This window comes from Phoca vitulina, unplaced genomic scaffold, assembly GCF_004348235.1.
Source record: "Phoca vitulina isolate PV1807 unplaced genomic scaffold, GSC_HSeal_1.0 scaffold12, whole genome shotgun sequence".
Lineage (NCBI taxonomy): Eukaryota > Metazoa > Chordata > Mammalia > Carnivora > Phocidae > Phoca > Phoca vitulina.
The window spans coordinates 21,831,678-21,850,564 of NW_022589715.1; the positions used below are offsets into that span (position 1 = coordinate 21,831,678).

Genomic DNA, 18,887 nt, shown 5'->3' on the forward strand with positions numbered 1-18,887 from the left:
TAGACATATTAATAGAAACTCTAGAACATGAAGGATATAAAGAGAAATTGTTACCAATTAATAGAAAAGAAAAAACCAGTTAGACTGACAAAAGACATTTCATTGGTAGCTGTAGATGCCAGAAGACAGTAACACCTTTAAAGTTATGAGGAAATATTTCTGCCAACCTAGAATTCTGTACCCAATCAAGCTATTGTACAAGAGGAGAGAAAATAAAGATATTTTCAGAAAACAAAAAAGCATGAGCACTTAACTTTTCATAGACCTTGGAGAAAGTTACTAAAGGATGTACTTCAGCAAAAAGACATGCAAATTCGCACTGAAGACTTGGGTTGTAAGAAATGAGGCAAAGCTAGTAAAATTTATTGGTAAATCTAATAACATAATTTGCAGGAGTTAAGAAGATGGAACTAATATAAGAAAGCTGTGGATTTCAGTGAAGAGATAATACATGGAAGGCCTTTCTCTTCTTCAAGATGTGGATGGGTGACAATCACTTGAAACAAGGCCATAGATACTCCACTTTAACAAGCCACAGTCCAGTGTGGTTCTCAGCTTCAGTAGCCTTCATTCATGAGGTGAGCCCAGCTCTGGCCTCTTGTCAGGCATGGTGTGCTTTTAAGTCCCATCACCCTTTAGGAGTTGAAATTCCTTGCCTTAGTTCAGACTGCCAAGTTAAAACACAGTAGGTTGGGGGCTTAAAAACAGACATTTATTTCTCAGAGTTCTGGAGTCCAAGATCAAGGTGCTGGCAGATTTCATTCCTGGTGAAGCCTGGCTTTCCGGCTTCAGATGGTGGCCATCTCATTGTATGCTCACGTGACCTCTTTGTGTGCTCCTGGAGAGACTGAGCTCTGGTTTTTCTTCTTCTTGTAAGGGCACTAATCCCATTATGGGGACTCTGCCTTCAGGGCCTCAGCTAAACTTAATCACCTCTCAAAGATTCCATGCCTAATCCTATCACATGGGGATTAGGGTTTTAACATATGTATTTTGAGGGGATACAAACATTCAATCCATAACATCCCTAAAGGGGTAGATTCTTTTTTTTTCTTTTTTAAGATTTTATTTATTTATTTGACAGAGACACAGCGAGAGGGAACATAAGCAGGGGGAGTGGGAGAGGGAGAAGCAGGATTCCCGCTGAGCAGGGAGCCCAATGCGGGACTCGATCCCAGGACCCTGGGATCATGACCTGAGTCGAAGGCAGATGCTTAATGACTGAGCCACCCAGGTGCCCCAAGGGGTAGAATTCTAACCCTCTCTGTCCATTTCTGAATCCAGAGGTTTAGGGCTTCACCCCTGTTCATTGCTCTCTCATTCATGGAAATGTTTACCTTGTTTGTGAGCATAACTTGTCTTACTTAAAAAAAATTTTTTAAACTGTTTTTACCGTCTTTGGAGTAGAAGGGAGAATCTCAAGCCAAAATGCATACTATTATACATGTTTCATTGACAGGAAACCCCCCAAAGTTCTGTCAGGACTATCTGTGGGCAGCTCAGCATCACTACCACCTGCTTTCACCTACGGATTGCCTGCAGCACAAAGGAGAGGCCAGAAATGACATTTCCCAGAGTTTCCTTCTCTCTATGATCCCGGGTAGGGTCAGTCAGTGAAAGGCATGAGACTGGAAGGCAGAGGAGTGGGGGAGGCCACACTCACCTGAAGCAGACCGAGGTTCTCAGCAGCTGCAGGGTATTGTCCAGTGAATGAACCTCTTGGAGACAGTAGTCAGCCTAAATGGCCAACAGTAACCTCTAGAGAATCTCTTGCTTCAGAGTTGCTGGCCAAGGTGGATGGTAGGAATTTCTCAAAGGTTTCTGATATTTGAAGTGGCTTCCAAGTAAGCTCTTCAGACCCTCTCGTGGTGGTGATGCAGGCTGAGATCATCACAAAGAGCCTCCTTGACCTTTGCTTCGTTGTCCTGCAAACAGATGTGAAAGCCTCAGATGTCCTGTTTTAAAGTCTTTAGAACTTAGATTAGATCAAGGAATGTGGTAGCCAGCCGTGGAGAGAGCCCCAGTGATTGCTTTCTCCTGGTACTCATGACTGGGCGGAGCCCTGGCCACCTGAATCAGGGAGGGCTCTGTGTAACCCGTGGAGTCAGATGGGAGGGATGGTGTGTGACTTCTGAGACTAGATCATAAAAGACGTTGTGGCTTCTGCCTTGGCCTTCTGGAAGACTTGCTCTGGGGAAAGCCAGTTTTCAAGTTATAAGGACACTCAAACAGCCCTCTGGAAAGGCCTGTCTGATGAGGCGCCGAGACGCCCCACCCACAACAAGCAGCAATCTGCCAGCCGTGGGAGCGAGCTGCCGTGGAGTGGGTCCTCTAGTTCCGGGCGTGTCTTCAGATGACTTAAACCCCAGTCAGCCTCCCCAGAGATCCCAAGCTCGAATTTCCCAGTTTGAGCCACTTCCAAATTCCTGGCCCTTAGAAACTGTGACAAATAATAAATGGTTATTGTTATTATAAGCCACTAAGGTTTTTTGTGGGGGGGAGGGTGTGATTATGCAGAAAGAGATAACCAATACAAGTAGCTTCTATTTTCCTGACCAACCCCTTATTTAAAAACTTTTCATGCTTATGCCTCCTAAATCGTCTTATGCAGTCACTGAATATGGAGGTAGACTCATGGCCATTCTTTGGCCTGGATTTTGACAAGCCCAGGCAGCTTATGTGTATGCGTGTGCGTGTTTTGTAAGTAGGCTCCATGCCCAACGTGGGGCTTGGACTCAAGACCCTGAGGTCAAGAGCTGCATACTCTACTGACTGAGCCAGTGAGGCACCTCAGCTTGTGTTTTTCAAACCGGTTGCCAATTTCCAGCTGGAAGTGTTGTTTGTATCTCCCCAGATTATCAGTGTGCCCATTGCCTGTTCTTCCTGCAGCAAGAAGACGGCGGGTTTGAGGGTGGTCAGATGTGACCGGCTGAATCCCATCTTTACTATTTTATGGCTGTATAATCTTGAGCAAATTTCTAAAGCTTTCTAAATTTTTGTTTGCTTGGCTATTAAATATGAATAATAGTACCTACCACACAAATTTAAAAACAGGTTACATTTTAAGAATATATGAAGAATTTATAACATAGCATCTGGCACATAGTGATCATTTACTAGTAGTTTGGTGATGATGATGATGATGATGATGATGATGAAGTATACACTTTGGTGTTTGGCAGTCAAGGCCTCTCATAAGTACTTTCCTCTTTCAATGATCTATCATTATATAACATACCAGTCCCAAATGTTTATCTAACGGCATGGACCATTTTATTGTCTCTCACTATTCTGTGGGTTGACTGGGATCACTTGAGGGGATCTTCTGCTCCATGTGGTATCAACTGCAGTCATCTGGGGGCTCGACTGGGTTGGAATATGCAAGATGGCTTGCTCACATGGCTAGTCTTCATACTGTCTGTTGGCTGGGAGCTCTGTTGGGGCTTTGATCAAAGAGCCTACACATGGCTTCTACAGATGGCTTGGGCTTCTCACAGCATGGTGTCTGGGTCCTGAGAGACAGTGTCTCAAGAGCAAAAGTTCCAAGAAGCAGGAAGCAAAAGCTACTGATTCTCTTAAAGGCTAAGTCCCCAACTGCACCCCAGGTTTCTGCTACATTCTATTTGTTAATCAGTCATGGAACCAGCCCAGATTCAAGAATAGGAGAAGTAAAGTCTACCTCTCCATAGGAATAGTGACAATGAATTTGCCATCATCATATTCCCCAATTTCCTTTCCAAATATCTCCCAAAATTCCCCTAAGGGGATCCTAAGGAGCATAAGTCTATATAAGCGTTTCCAAATATATCTGGTTGTTCTTTGCCTCTCTGTTCAGAGCAAGCCCGTTCCTCTCCATAAAGCTTTCCCTCGGATACCTCTGCCCTCTAGGGGACCCTTAGAACTGACTGTCAAGATCAGCCATTGATTAGGGCCTCCTGCACATGTGACAATGCATGTACCTGTTACTTGACACTTCCAGACTTGAATACTAATGTTGTTTGTAGCTTCCCAGTGAGTGGGTTTTTCTACTTCGTGGCTTTCTGCATCAACCTGGTATGGGTCTTACCATTAATCAGTGCCTAGTAAGTATTGTCTTATTTGAATGATATACTGTGTGGAGACAGTGGTGGGAGGGAACTGACATTTACTGACCCCTTAGAGTCAAGCATACTAAGTGTACATGCATCCTCACTTTATCCGTGTTCCCTGACTGTCCCATAAGATGAGCATTGTCACTTCCATCCGACAAACGAGGAAACCGAGTACTGGCCTCACTTCACACCCAGTAGGGGGGAGAACCACAACTGAATGCAGGTCTGTTTGACGCCAAGGCCTGTCTTTATCTTTCATTGCTATTGGCCTGCCTACAACTCCCTTGAAATGAAGCTATCTGGGAAAAGAACCTTGTAACTACGGACTGTGGTTTTTAGAGCATTTGAACCATAAACTCCCCACGGCGAGGGCATGTTCTCATCAGCCTCTCTGCGTGCAGGCATTTACCACCGCCCGGGACCAAAGCTAAACATTAACCCACACCAGCTCTGCGTTGTCTCCCCGTTTGCAAACCCTCGTGGCTCCCAGTGGCTTTGGTCCTAGACCGTCTCCGTTATTAGTCCCTTTTAAACAGCTTCTGGGCAGCACGATGACATGTTTGGAAACACGGTGGCCTATTTGTGGTGATTCCACCTGGCCGAAACGCCTGGGTCCTCAGCTTCCGCAGGCCTCCTGGCTCCAGCAGCACCTGGGAGCCCCTGCGTAGGCCTCCGGTGGAGAGTCTCAAGAGGCTGCTTGTGGCTCCTTCTCCGCCTCGGAGGGGAGAAAAAATGCCGGCCGCGCATTTCCAGAGGGCTTCAGGGGATCAAAGAGAGAAAAGCAAACACTGAGGGAAAATGTGCTATTTATTCTTGGAACAAAGTTACATTGGCAGCTTTGTCCTCACTAGTAATGCTTGTTTTCCTGAAAGGATTTCCTCCCATGGGATTTAACCACCACTCGGCTCCTGACGGGCAACTTCTATCTCCCGCCCCTTCCCAGCCGCGCTTTCAGTTTTCTCACAGGCTGGGCAAAAATTAAAGAGATTAAAATCATCCAGGAGAGAAAGTGGGTTAGTGCAGCTGTCGCTGTAAATGCCCGTGTCAGCAATCCAAGTCGGCAGCTCCAGTAAGCTTGGCCATGTGAGTGGTGTCCTGGGCCACAGACGGGCGGATCCCAGAGAGTCCAGGCCTCCCTCCCTGGGGGGAGGGGTAAGGAGGCTTCTTCGGAATGAGGAGGGCTGCCCGGTGGAGGTGTCTTTCCTTGGAAGAGCAAGTTCATTCTTGTTGTTTTTCACGGACATTTCTGCTTTTAATTAAGTGAAGAAACAAATTCATTGAAGGTTATGTGGCAGAATAATTTATTGAGATGTTCTTTTATGTCTCGTTCTCTTTGCTGTACTCTTCTCTCCTCTGCCTCAGGAAGGTGGGAAGACCCTGGTGAGCCCTTGTTTTGGGGGGCCCTTGTCTTTGAAAACAGACTTTCCAGTAGAAGAAGACATCCTCATTCCTGTTTTTGTTTTAGCTGCCTACATTCATTGAGGGGAATTGCAGTGTTGTTCTGTGCTGGGGGTGGGGGTGAGAGTGGGGGGGCGGGAGGATGGGGGGTGTGGTTGGGGGAGGGGTGGCTGTGAGTTTCTGAGGGTGTGCATCCTGACTGGAAGCTAGGGAGTCCCTGAACAGGAAACTAAGGACGGGATCACTGGGGTGTTCATGACGTCTGAACACCTGGACCCTGCTTTCCCACAGCACCCACGATGGGTGCTGCTTGGGGCAGGAGGGGTGATGGGGGTGTAGAAATAACTAGACATTCAGGGCTGTGGCCTTGAGAACATCTGTGGGAAAAAACTCCAAGGCCCAGGCCTCAGCAGACAGAACCTGCCTCCTGGTTCCATGCAGGCTTGGACAATAAACCTAGATGTGGTGACAAGTATAGACCAAGTCTGGAGGACCCTCTTTGCATCTTCTTAATGGTCTAAGTCACCAGGGACCTTCTCCTGACCCTGGGAAGCTGGCATGCCCCCAATAATGACTGAGATTACATTTCCCCATGGAGAGAGTAGGAAGCTCAGGGCAAATCAAATGCAATGTAAAGAAATAAAAGAAGTGTGGGATGTCTCTTGCACCCTCATCATGTAGCAGCCCCTACTAGGTGCTAGGCACTGTGCCAAATTCTGGAGCCAGATGGACAAGCACCTACTGTGCTGGTGAGACTGGGATCCCGGTGAGACAACGGTGCAGAGCTCACGAGGGAGACGTGTCCCCAAGGCTGTAGATTCTCGGGAGGGAGCGCTGTCTCTCTTCGGGGGCAGGGAAGCCTTCTCAGAACGGCTCACCTTTGTTCTGAGTCTTAAAAGATGAACTGGAATTCCTTAGGGGAGGATGGGGGTGGAGTCGAGAACATTTTGTACAAAGGTACAGAAGCGTGAAACAGCAATGACATGTTTGGGAGACTGTGAAGAGGCTGATCTGGTGAAAGCATGACAGGTTGTTACTGGATGAGTGGGAGAGGCAGGTAGGGGCCGCCCCAAAGGGCTTTGCATCCCAGGCTAAGGAATCTAGACTTCATCCGGGAAGAGGTGGGAGACCCCAGAAGGATTTTAGTGACGAGGATAGATGTGTTCGTTACGAAGCAAAGCCAGCTAAGGAAGGTCACAAGGAAGGAAGGATCACAAAGGTAGGAGGGGTCGTAGGAGATGGACAAGCTCGGAAGTGAGGGGGGAAGGGTGTGGAGACAGAAGGGGCCAAGAGTGGGCAGTCCTGCAGGGAGATCAGCAACACCAGCTTAGGGACAGCCCCTGGAGTTTGACATTTGGGGGCTATTGGTGACGTGGGCGAGGGCAGTTTCAGTGGAGGGCTGGGGACAGACCAGACGACAGTGAGTTGAGGATTGAATGGAGGTTAAGAAAGTAATGGTAGTAAACACACCCGTTTGTTTGAGACATTTGGTTATGAAAAGAAATATATGGAAAAGTATCAATACATGGGTACATAATGTAGAAAACTTATCTAATAATAATTTATTAATGTGCTTTAAATGATGGAGCAGGTTCAGGCACGTTCAGGGTTGAGGGGAAGGAGGCAATTGGGAAGATCAAAGACAAGGGACAAGGTAGTAGCGTGAGGAAGAAAGTTCTGGCAAGCAGGGGCTTGAAGCACAGCGAAGACCCCTGACCTGACCAAACTTCTCATGTGCCCGGGGGGGTTCAGGTCACACATCTGTGTGGAAGCTCTGTCGTTCTGCACATCTCATCACAAGTAAACCCTATGCTTCTGAGAAGTGCAGTAAACCGTTAAAAATAAAGCAAATGGATTGTATGGTAAATACATTAATCAAACTCGCTAATTTGAAGAATGCCAGGTGTGGACATTTAAGTGAAGCAAATGAATCCAGCCTTTCATTTTCATTTATTATCTCTTCTTCTGTTAGGATCATAATCTTAGACTCCTTGTTCACATCCAAAGTAGATCCCAAACTCCATCCACTGTGCCCAGACACAGAGGGCTGACGGGTCGCCGGTGGCAAGTATCAGTTTAATGATGGAAATCACTCCGATTTAAGCATCGGGTTAATGAACAGACTGCCATCCATTTGGTTCGATTACATCTAGCACACCTGTGCATAAGGACACCATGTTCCAGAACTTGCTACCATGAAATTTATGAACCAGAGAACAGGGTAAATGATGTGCTGCGGGGTGTGCACAAGTTCGGGGCCCCCTCAACCATCTGGCTAGTGCACTCTCTTCAGGGAAATGAATAGTTGGGTACGTTTTGTCGTCTGTCCTACGTTTGCCCATTTATCTTTCAGACCAACTCACTCTAATTTGCCTATGACTTTCTCAAGCTGACACCTTTCAGTCACAGGAAACAAGTCTTGGAGGAATTTAGAACCACTGCAGGTGGTCTTGTAAGGGAGCGCTGAAAGAGGACTCAATGTCCAGTTCAATTATGCCGGTAGGTTGAGCTACTTTAATTTAAATTTTAAAAAAATTTACTTATTTATTTGAGAGAGAGAGCAAGAGCACACATGAGCAGGAGAGACAGAGGGAGAGGGAGATAGAAATTGAAGCTGACTCCGGGCTGAGTGTGGAGCCTGATGCCAGGCTCGATCTCACAACCGTGAGACCATGACCTGAGCCAAAACCAAGAGTCGGTCGCTTAACCGACTGAGCCACCCAGGTGCCCCTTTAATTTAAATTTTATACTTTGTTTGGAACTCTAGTGTTTCTTATTTCTCTAAAAATGTGACTTTTTATTTGCCACATCTGAAGTGTAATTTTTTAACAGGTCATGAGACTAAAATTATAGTACAATGTCTCCGTTTTATAATGAGTCCATGATATTTTCAATAGAAAAGTAGAAAGATATTTATCTTCTAGATACTTTTTAGGGTCATATATATTGTGGCCAGAAGGTCTAACTTGCCTTGTCTTAGAGATTAACTATTAGCTATTTCATTAAGCATGCTTCACAGTTCCATCTTTTCATGTTTTTATAATTGAAACCTCTCACTTTTACAGTGGCTTCCTATTGGTTAGAGAGAGAGAGTGTTTATATGGATGATTTATTGAAGTTCCGTTCATGTTTATTTAACCCTGTTGGCCGAAATGAAGGAAGGAAAGGAGGTGTCAGCCCGCACGTGAGAATCTCCCTATGGAAAATGGAGGGGGGGAAAGACACAAAATTTATACTAAGCTATGTTTATGGTTTAACTGGTGGATATGTGTTGATTCAAGACCCATCATTAATCAGAAGTAAGGTTGTATTGGGCAACAGCCACTGGCTAGAGAAATATTTTGATTTCTACTCCAGTACTCCGAGTAAGACACAGTGGTTGAGCCAAGAGTATTTAGACTTCAGCTCTTCTGACTGGGGCCCGGGAGGAAATAATTCAATGAGAGATAAGCCTCCACTTTGAAACAGAGGAGAGACCACGCTTCACTGATGCTTTCTTCTCATTCTCTCATCCCTTTTGACCACAAAGCATTTTAAGAAAAGTGGGGGAGGTGATTAGCACACTTATTAGCAGGCGGCGCGGGGGGACCCATCTGTTTGGTTTATATTTCCTGGGTTTTTATATTCTATTAAAATTTCTTTGAAACCCCTGACTGGTGTGCCCAGCATCCCCTCATATTCCTGTGTACAGGTAAAACTTCACTTGGGGAAAAGGCAGAGAAAGCCTGGAAAAGTGGATATTATAATTTGGTTGTATGCATCTGGGAACTAGAACTTCAGAGAGGACATAACCCTCAATATTGATTGATTTGGTGATTAAACACATCCATTAGACCTTGTACAAAGCTGGTGGAAGTTTGTCCTGGATGTGTTCGGTGCTTCCGTGTCTGGGAGGTGTCTGGGAGGCGTTAATAGCTGGTACTATCGAGGGAGTGGTTTCATCTCGGCAGGCTGTCATGGAATGAATGAATTGAAATGCCATCTGGTTAAATGACTATCCATGGGCCTTCACAGAAATCCCATCGCTTTGCCAGGGAATGTGATGGCAAAAGTGAGACGGTGCGTTCAGAAAAAGAAAGAAAAAGAAATTGTCCTGCTTCTCCCAACTCACATTTTATACAAGTACCCATTTTCTTTTCAAGCTCACTTTTGTAAGATGAGTAAATGTGAAATGACCATAGGGCAAAGCATTAAAAAAAATCTCGGCCTCCCGATTTTCCCGAAGTGACATCATTAATGGTGACACATTGGTGTCTCCGTCTGCACATCCATTAGCCTCTCATTGGGCCATGAGGCAATTTCCTTTGTCTTTCATCGTTCGGTTTACATGACTGCCTTGCTCTGACGCTCCTGGAGATCATTTACTACTTCTGGAATTCATAAGCACTGGACTTTTGAAGGCTTCTTGTAAATAGCAGTGCCATAGGAGAAGGGGCAAGGATTCTGGTTTCAGTCATTTGTACTTTCTTGGGATGGAACCAGATTTCCTACCCTTGACCATGTGGGGATGACCCCACTCACTCAAGGCTGAGATAAATCTAGGGATTTTTGTCAGTTTGGCATTATCTTAATGTGCTTCGGACAAGGGAGTGATTTCAATATTTTCCTTTTCCTGATGACTTTTGGAAACCATCCTCTACTTGACTGAGCTTCTTACTGTTTTGTAAGTTTCTCATCTGTTAGGACCTAGATTTTGTCTCCGCATTTCCTACAGAAGTGGTTCTTAAAACTGACCGCATATTTTAATTACCTGTAGAAGTTAAAAAGAAAAAAAAAAAGTCCCACCTCTAGAGATTCTGATTCAATTGGTCTGGTCTGAAGCCCAGCCTGTTATTTTAAAACGCTCCCCGAGTGAGGACTGAGTGTCAAGGGTAGGTTGTCTACAGTGTTTGGACAATTTCCTGTGAAGGGCAGGTGGTCTCCAGGAAATGACAGTTAACTGAACTGCATTGATAGATAAATGGGTCACACGGGGACACATGGGTTTGGGGTGAGGACATATCTAGACATACCTCATTGCAGCTTATTTTCGGGTGGAACCATTGGGGCATGAAGGTCTCACCTTAGGTCAGCTGGTAGCTTGGCTTTTTTTTTGGTGTCTGCCTTTGGGTGTTGGGCCTTAATTTCCTTAACAATAAAATGGGGATAATCAAAGTCTGAGGTCATATTTTTGTTTGAGGCAACAGCAGTAGTAAAAATCTGCCACAGTGAACTTTGGGTAAAATGGTCATATTGCTGTCATAGCAACACGGATGGGAGTTTGGGAACTGGCCCCAGCAGGAACGCGTCTGGGGGCCTGGGCAAACAGAAGCAAATCCATGGGCTCAGCGAGGGATCACGGAGGGATCCTCCTACACAGTCCTGGCATCATGATGTTGCCAAAGGAATGCCACAGCACCCCCGCCCCCCACCCGCCACACTGATGGTTAAAATGACCACATGTCCTCTGGGCTAACTGAAGGGACCTTGTCCTGAGTTGGCTGTGCTGTAGCCCATGACACCAGCGTGTGGGGTGGTGGAGCCCCGCTCTGAGCACCAGCGCCTTGAGGTTCCTGCATCCTCTACAGGGAGGATCAGGCCTGCTGGCGGCCACACCAGCGAGGCTGCTCACACTAGAGCCCAACTCACAGCCCCGGGCCTGGACCATGCCGTGGTTACTTCATGCCCCGGTTTCCTGGGATGAACCTTTTTCTAACTCCCCACCCCGGGCTGGAACTAGAGCTGCACGCCGTACCTGTGCAGACAGACTCCCTCCTGCCTCTGTCCCTGCCCAGCTAGTCCTCTGGATCTCACCCCTGCCTTGTGTTCTCACCCACCTCCGCCCTTCAGGTCAGTCCAGCAGACCCTCGGGGACCAGGGGCAGCAGCTCTGCCAGGTGGCCACTGAGCATCTGCCCTGGCCCGGCACAGGGGCGTGAGGCCCCTTCCTCATGTCTGACCTGAAGTCTGAAACGCTGTGCTGTGTAATGCTATTCTTCTTCTTCTTCTTCTTCTTTTTTTAAAGATTTTATGTATTTGAGAGAGAGAGAGAGCACGAGCAGGGTGAGGGGCAGAGGGAGAAGCAGCCTCCCTGCCGAGCAGGGAGTCTGACGTGGGGCTCGATCCCAGGACCCTGGATCATGACCCGAGCTGAAGGCAGACGCTTAACTGGCTGAGCCGCCCATTACACCGCCCCGGTGTCCCGCTATTCTTTCATTATGTCCTCCTAGAGATGGAAAGTAGATCTCATCTTGGGATAAATAGCCCCACTTACTTTCAATTTCTCTCAGTCTGCAGGTTACATCCCCTCACTTCCTCTCAGGCTATGGGGTGTCAAGCCACACACACAGGACCTTAATAAAAAGGCAATCACGGACAACTATTTTTCAGGTGGGAAAATGAGGCATAGAGAGTTTTGATGATGTGTAACCATACAAATGAATGGGACTTGAAGGAAGGACTCTCTTTTCCCTGGAAGGGGCAGGGTCGGGGGGCAGGGGTGGTGGGGGACGGGGTACTAGAGAAGCCGCAGGGACAAAAAGAGCTTCCCTTCATGATGCCTCAGTAGTCTCGTTTATAAAATAAGAAAACAGGAGCGCTTCATCTGTCAAGACGCTGCAAGGATGGAAAGAAATACAGGTGAAAAGGCCGGGCGCAGGGTCTGGCCACTGACAGGCTAGTCCACGTAAAAGGCACGCACATGCACGCGCGTGCGCGGCCACGAAGCCAGTAGCTTGCAGGAGTCTCAGCCGTAGCTGCCCATGGGCTGCCTGGGGTAGCTTCTGGACACATCTGTTTCTGTAGGACCCTGGGGCAGTCACTCCAGAGCCACCCCTTCAAAGCTGGTCTCTACGCAAGGACGTATGTTCTGGAGAATGATCCACAGAAGACCCCCAAGAGGGCTCAGGAGTCTATGTCGAGCTGCACAACCAGAGGCAGGGGGTGCCTCTATATCTGTGGTTCCTACAACCAGCTGGGGTGCAGGGCCCCCACAGTACCTTCTTCATTATAATGAAATGAGCTGATCCTAAGCAGGGTATTTAGCCCAAGGCCTGTGTGCACTAAGTATTCAACAAATGTTAGCAGTTCTTAACAGCAGTTGTTTTAAATCTAAAGCTAGGTTCATGGGTCAGAGTATTTCCAGATGTCCTTCCTCCAGTTTAGGGGGACAAATGAAGAGGCCCCGGATTAGGGCCAGACTACGGTAAGTCTATGCCATCTCTTGGCATCAGTGCATTTAATTATTTATTCGTACATTTGGCACACGTTTATTGAACACCAATTATGTGTGTGGCCCTGTGCTCAGCACACAATCCTTGGCTTCCTCTTGTTCATGCATGGCTGTGCACGGGGCCGGTGCACATAAGACTAAAACCAGGAAAACCCACTTGTCAACACCGCCTTCCATCTGCCTGCTGATAAAGCTGAAGAGTTAGAAGCTCTGATCGTGGCACGTTGCAAGTTAGTCAGGTGTGTATTTTACAGATAAGGAGCCTAAGGCCTGAGAGGGGAGTACGTGCCCAAGTCCGGAGAGTAATTTAGGGGCCATCTGAGGCTAGAATCTGCTTTCCTGATTAACTTTAGGAAACAAGGGCCCTTTCCAGCAGACTGGTCGACTCTGTGTGAGAGCAAGATAACTAGTCTTTAAGTTTTCATTGACACATGGGTGTTCTTTCCCTTTCTGAAGAAGTACATTTCAAGGTTAAATGAAGTAGTTCTCGAACAAGTCTAGAACAGTGGTTCTCAACTCTGACTGTATTAGATCATCTGGAAAGCATTTCAAAAGGAGATCACCCCAAACCAGTTAAATAAGTATTTGTGGGGGTGCGGCAGGGGCCTCATACTAGTTTTTAAAGCTCCCCAGGTGTGTCTAATACACAGGAGGGGCTTCACAGTCTAATATACAGTCATTCCAGTACACGGTCAGTGGTCTAGAGAGCAGTGCTTCCAAAATTCTAGTGCATATTTGAATCTCTGGAGATCTTGTGAAAATGTAGATTCTGATTCGGGAGGTCAAGTGGGACGGGCAAGTCCTGATTTCTAATAAGCTACCAGTTGATGTCAATACTGCCGATCTCAGGAACACCCACCCTTGGGTAGCAGAGCCAAAAGGCACGCTGGATTCTGTTCATCCACTGGTCACTGGTTACTCCAGCCTGAGGTGTGGAAGTTACCTCTTCCCCTCATCCTCTCCTTATCTGCCCCCAGCAGCTCTTGTCACCAGGTCCTGTCAATTCCACCCCACTGCTCCCTGCGGCTCCTATCCTTTCTTGATGGACTGATTCGACATTCTCTTCCCTGTTTCCCCACCACCGCTCCCCGCTCTGGCCATGTTCTCTGCCAGACGGCCTCCTCATGGGGCTTTCTCATTCCTTCTTGCCTCTGCCCATGCTGTCTTTACTCCACAGAAGGTTCTTCCAGTCCCTGACCTCTCTCTTAAGAGACCACCGCATCCCTGGACCTCCTCTGTGCTTGTACCTGTCGCCGACGACGACTGTCAAGGAACAACATGCCCTTCTGGTTCATTTCTGCGTTTCCAGCGCCCAGCTCAACGCAGATCGGGCTCTCAATAAATAGTTGCTGAATTTAACAAACAAAACCTCAACTCTGAACGAGCAAGGCCAAAGACCTCAGCTACTCTCCTTCTGATCAAAATGAACATTCCTTCGAGATTATGCATCAGGCTTTAAACACCCCACTGGAAAAAAAAAAAAAAAAAGTTGATCAAATTTAACAAAGTAAGTACTAATATCCTGTCTGGGTTGGGTGGTTTAATCGGGGCTCAAAGCAGGCGACGGGACAGGAATGAGAGGATGGATGCTGGCAAGAGCTTGGAGATCTGCTTTCAGATCTGGACTCGTCCCAGCAGGGGGAAAAGGCTAGAGCTCCGGGACAGGGTGGAGACTGCCGATGAGGAACCTTCCGGGGCCCTGGAAAGGGTCGGAAGCGCGAGGAGGCAGGCAGGAGTTGGGGAGCGGGAACTAACTTGGCGTGGAGGGAGGCGCCGCACGCCGCAGCCGTTCAGGTTTCGGCGTCTTTCCAGCGCCCACATGGGCCGCGGGCTTGGGGAAGGGGGCGGGGGAGAGGGAGGGCAGGTCCGGAGCCGAGGGGGTGGAGGAGGGGGGAGACCGAAGGAAATGAGACAACCTTTTCCTCCCACTGACTCGGGCTCCTCCAGCGTCTGCGGGGCTCGGTGCGACAGCCCGTGAGCGCCGAGGCCAGGACCCCGCGCCCCGCGCCGGCCCCGGCGGCTCCTCCACTGGGATTTCTCTCCAAGGCGTCAGCGCCCGCCCAAGTCCCGGGCGCCGCTTTGCCGCTTCCTCCCCGCGGCGATCGGCTCCGGGTCCCCCGGCTCGGCCCGGCGCGCCCCGAGCGCAGCCCCCGGAAGTGCGCGCCGGCGGCCCCGGCGAAGGTAAGCGGCGCCCGAGAGCGCGCCCAGGGCGCAGGGGCGCCAGGCATCCCCAGCCAGCCTGGGCCTCCCCGGAGCGCCCCTCTTCGGAAACACCCAGAGCACTTCTGACCTGAAGCCGCTGCTTTGTTGCTGACCCCCAGCCCAGGTGTTGCAGGCTGGGTCCCCCAGAGAACTCGGTTTCCCAGCCCTTTCTTTTTTGCCTCCTCTTCCTCTTCTTCTCCCGTTGCTTCCCCCGCCCCCAGCTTCTTTTTCTCGATCCGTAAACTCTGCTCTCTGCCTCTGCAGCCTGGCTTCGGAGAGCGGGTCCTGCCCAAATCTCGGCGCTTCGCTCCTCCTCCGCCTCGGGAGCCTGGGCTGAGCGGGCCGGCCCGCGGCAGTGACTGCCTTTGACCCCGGGCCTGCCAGGTGCGAACCTGCCCGAAATTTCTGTGGCGCGCGTTCAAACTCACGGATCTCGCTCCTTTTGGAGGCACCCAGCCCGCCGTGCGCTTTTGGCGACCCCCCAGGACCCTGAAATCAGAGCGCACTGGGGAGTCGAAAGACTGTTGGCGCCCCCTAAAGCCTCAGTGGGACGCTCTGCTGGTGGAGAGGGGCACAGTCCGCTCCTTGCCGCTCTGGCCCGGTTCCCCAGGATTGGAAGGAGTGGGGGGAGCATTGAATCGCGGGCGCGAGGGAGGCGGGGAGGTAATGAGGATGGCTCTCTGAGGGAGAGGAGGGCCAACGGCATCGTGCCAGCTTGCCATTTTGCTCTTATTAACTGCCTGAATTCTCACATCATCAAGCCTCTGAGTAGGGACTCCTCCCCCTGTTTTACAGACGGGCAAAATGAGACGCAGAGAGGTTAAGTAATGTGTCCCAGGGCCACACAGCTGGGAAGGGGCCCAGCTAGGATCAGGGTACCAGCTGATTTATACCACACATCCCATGTCCAGCCCTACAGAGAGTTTCCTCTATCCAGAGTGAGCAGGAACCTGTCATCTACCGCTGGCTCATACCATGGAGCATCAGGCTTTTTCTTTTTTGAGCAAATGCACCTTGATTCTAGTCAAATCCAAATGATTTATTTAGTACCTACTGTCTTCACAGTTCAGTGGCAAGCACTGACGTTTCACCTGTGAACCTCACTCTTTCATCCTCTTCTCATCATCCAGTCTCTCAAGAAATATATAATTGTGCCCCAGAAGGCTGGCCTGAATCTCTTTCTGGACAGGCAGTTCAGCTCAGTGGCTAAGAGCCCAGGCCCTGGAGACGGACCACCAGCGTGTGTCTGGCTGAAGCCCTCCTGTACCTTTCTTTCTGCAGCTGGACTTCCTCATCTGTAAAGTAGGGATGGGAGGATTTAAAGCAGTTGTTCTCAACCGGGGTTTCCATTTTAGCCTCCCAAGTGACATCTGGCAACGTCTGGAAACATTTTTGGCTGTCAACATGTAAGTGGGGGAGGATGCTGTTCGTCTGGTGGGCAGGGGCCAGGGATGCTGCTGAATAGCCTATAATGTTCAGGACAGCCCCCAGCAAAGAATTAGCCAGCCCCAAATGTCAGTGGTGCTGAGTGGAGAAACCCTGGTGTAATGTATCAGTCCATGAAGGGTGCTATTATTCCCAGCTCTCATCTTCTTATCTGCTCCAGTTTGGCCGATTCTACCAGCTTCTGTCCCCAAATCTCCTCTCAGTCCAGCACCAGAATTCTGTTGTTCAAACCACAGCAGGCCATGCGACTGCATTGTCTTAATACGGTCATTGGCTCCCCAGGGCTAACAGAAGGGATGGGAAGCTGCGGGTGGTTTACAAGCACCAAAGCTAGATCCCGTACAGACTCAAGTTTGAGAATCGCTGTCTTGCAGGGTCTCATCTTACCTCCGACGTTGGCTCACATGGCTGTTCATGGTAAGGCCTCACCTTACCTTCCCAGCCTCGCCTTAGTTCACATCTTGAGGTGCCTGCCATACCACCACCCAACTTACTGTTTTGGTATTCTAGGTGCTGACTTTTTGGAATGCCCTTCCTCCTCCTTGGCAAATTCCTCATCGTTCTCTGAGACTTGAGCTCCAGTCCACTGCCAGTGTAGCATCCCTCACTTCCCGAAGCAACTCGGTCACTCCCTGCTGCCCCAGCTCAGGCCCTCCACTGCCTTTTTCTTTCACTGTCCCTTCCCCATAGGGATCCCTTGCTCATACCCACACTGGTCTCTGGGTACCTCGTACCTAACACAGTGCTGGACTCGTGGTGGTGGTTAAGCTTGCAGGCTTTGGAGTCAGGCTGCGTGCGTTCAAATCCCAGCTTTGCCACTTATCCACTCTGTGACCTTGGGCAAGCTGACTCAATCTCTCAAAGCCTTATTGGTAAAATAGGAAGAAATGATCTGTCTTCGCTGCAGCCCAGCGTAACGAATGGATGGGATAATACTGACTGCCACTCCATGCCAGGACAGGGTTCGAGTTTAGCATTTTATGTTTTTACTCATTTAATCCTCGCAACGAACCTTTAAAGTTCGAACTGGTGTTGCCCTGTTTTCCCGACAAAGAAACGGAGGCAGAGAGAGGCTAAGCAGTTTGCACCAAGTTGCACAGCGGAGGAGCGGTAGGGCCAGGATTCACACGGACGTCTGGCCTGTGGCTCACGCGCTTCACGCTCTGCAGGTGGAGGGTTTAGCTCGGTCCTCCCCACAGAGTAAGCGCTCAGTAAACACGAGCTGAGGTTTGTGGTGTGCGTTGATAAGAGCCGAAGTCCATTGGATTTCCCACCCCTACCACACCTGTGATCCATGACTGGGCCATGATTTTCACGGCTCCTGTTCTTTTCCTCTCCTCCTTGCCCGGAGCCTAGCCTCAGAGAGACAGCACATTGGGGTCAGTCCTCTGTCGCAGTGCCGGGTCAGCACCAGTGAACTTGATGCTAAATGGAGCCTTAAGTGTGCCGTGGGTTAGGGTCAGAACAGCACTAAGTCTTTGGGGAGGAGGGCGTGGGGTCAGTACACCTGCCCGGGGGAGAGAGATGCAGACGGGGTGAGGAACTGTCTGACTCCAGCTTGTCCTTTCCAAGCCCGTGCCCCTTGCAGTGCGCAGCCAGCACGTAAGTGTTGGTGAAATCCGTCAACGAACGTGTGATGGGTGGGTGAACGCCACCGGCTGGGTCTCCCACCTTACCTTGATCAGATTCGGAATACATTTACTCTCCGAGTGTTAAACGGACCATTTTTATAGTCAAGGGAAAACCTGCTAAGAGAATTTAATGACCCACAGGGGGTTTTGGAGAACCAGGTCTGGAACTGGTCACTGACCTCCCATTTGAGTTGTGTGTGATACTGGATGCCAGGTCTACAGGTGATCGCTTCACCAACTTGGAATCTTTGATTTCCCTGAATCCAGCACTGCCTTTGAAAGCTGAGCCCCTTCCTCGCTGTTCCCTTGGACACTTGCTCTGTAGGCCAGATGGCCTTGCACAAATACCTGCACGTTTGTGTATTCTGGCTTCTTCCACAGCTGACCCACACAGCTATGGTCCCCCTGAGTTTGCCTCGTTTTGGCAGGTTGTCCCCCAAACTTCAGTGGGATGAGGTTACCTGGTATGTGCAAGGCCTTGCGTTTTGTTAGGGGTCACAGAAATACTCTAATAAAGTTGCCTTTGAGGATGGAGCAAGGTGAGAAGCTCCCTGTCCATCAACACGTTAGAGACCCCTCAGGTCTCCTGTAGCACGGCCTTCTCCCTTCCAGACACCACACTCTTACTGCTTCCTGGCATCAGCCCCTCTCTTGGGTCACCAGCTGGCTGATCTGAGAAACAGATTCCCCTGGGTGCTAATGACTGCAGTAAGGTCAGACCCAAGATCTTTGGGGCATCACCTGCATTTTCACTGAGGCCCAGAACATTACACCTTGGCTGCCATCTTGAGTAGCACCTCTTCACCTACCAGCAGGCAGATTCTTCATGAAGCTGGTTCCTGCTTGGGTGTCTGGTTCTAGGGAAAGCTACCTCCTGCTGTTCAGGTCTTAGGCTGTGTTCCCTGTGAAA

The 18,887-nt window shown here is 49.3% G+C and overlaps 1 protein-coding gene across 1 annotated transcript in view; it reads left to right on the top strand.

The window, feature by feature from the left end:
* The window catches only part of EVA1A (eva-1 homolog A, regulator of programmed cell death), a 73,713-nt gene that overhangs the window by 11,767 nt on the left and 43,059 nt on the right, over window positions 1-18,887 (top strand). The window contains exon 2 of the mRNA XM_032411197.1: window positions 14,646-14,879. Within this exon, the coding sequence (XP_032267088.1) occupies window positions 14,646-14,879 (234 nt within the window). The remainder of the gene's footprint in view (window positions 1-14,645; window positions 14,880-18,887) is intronic.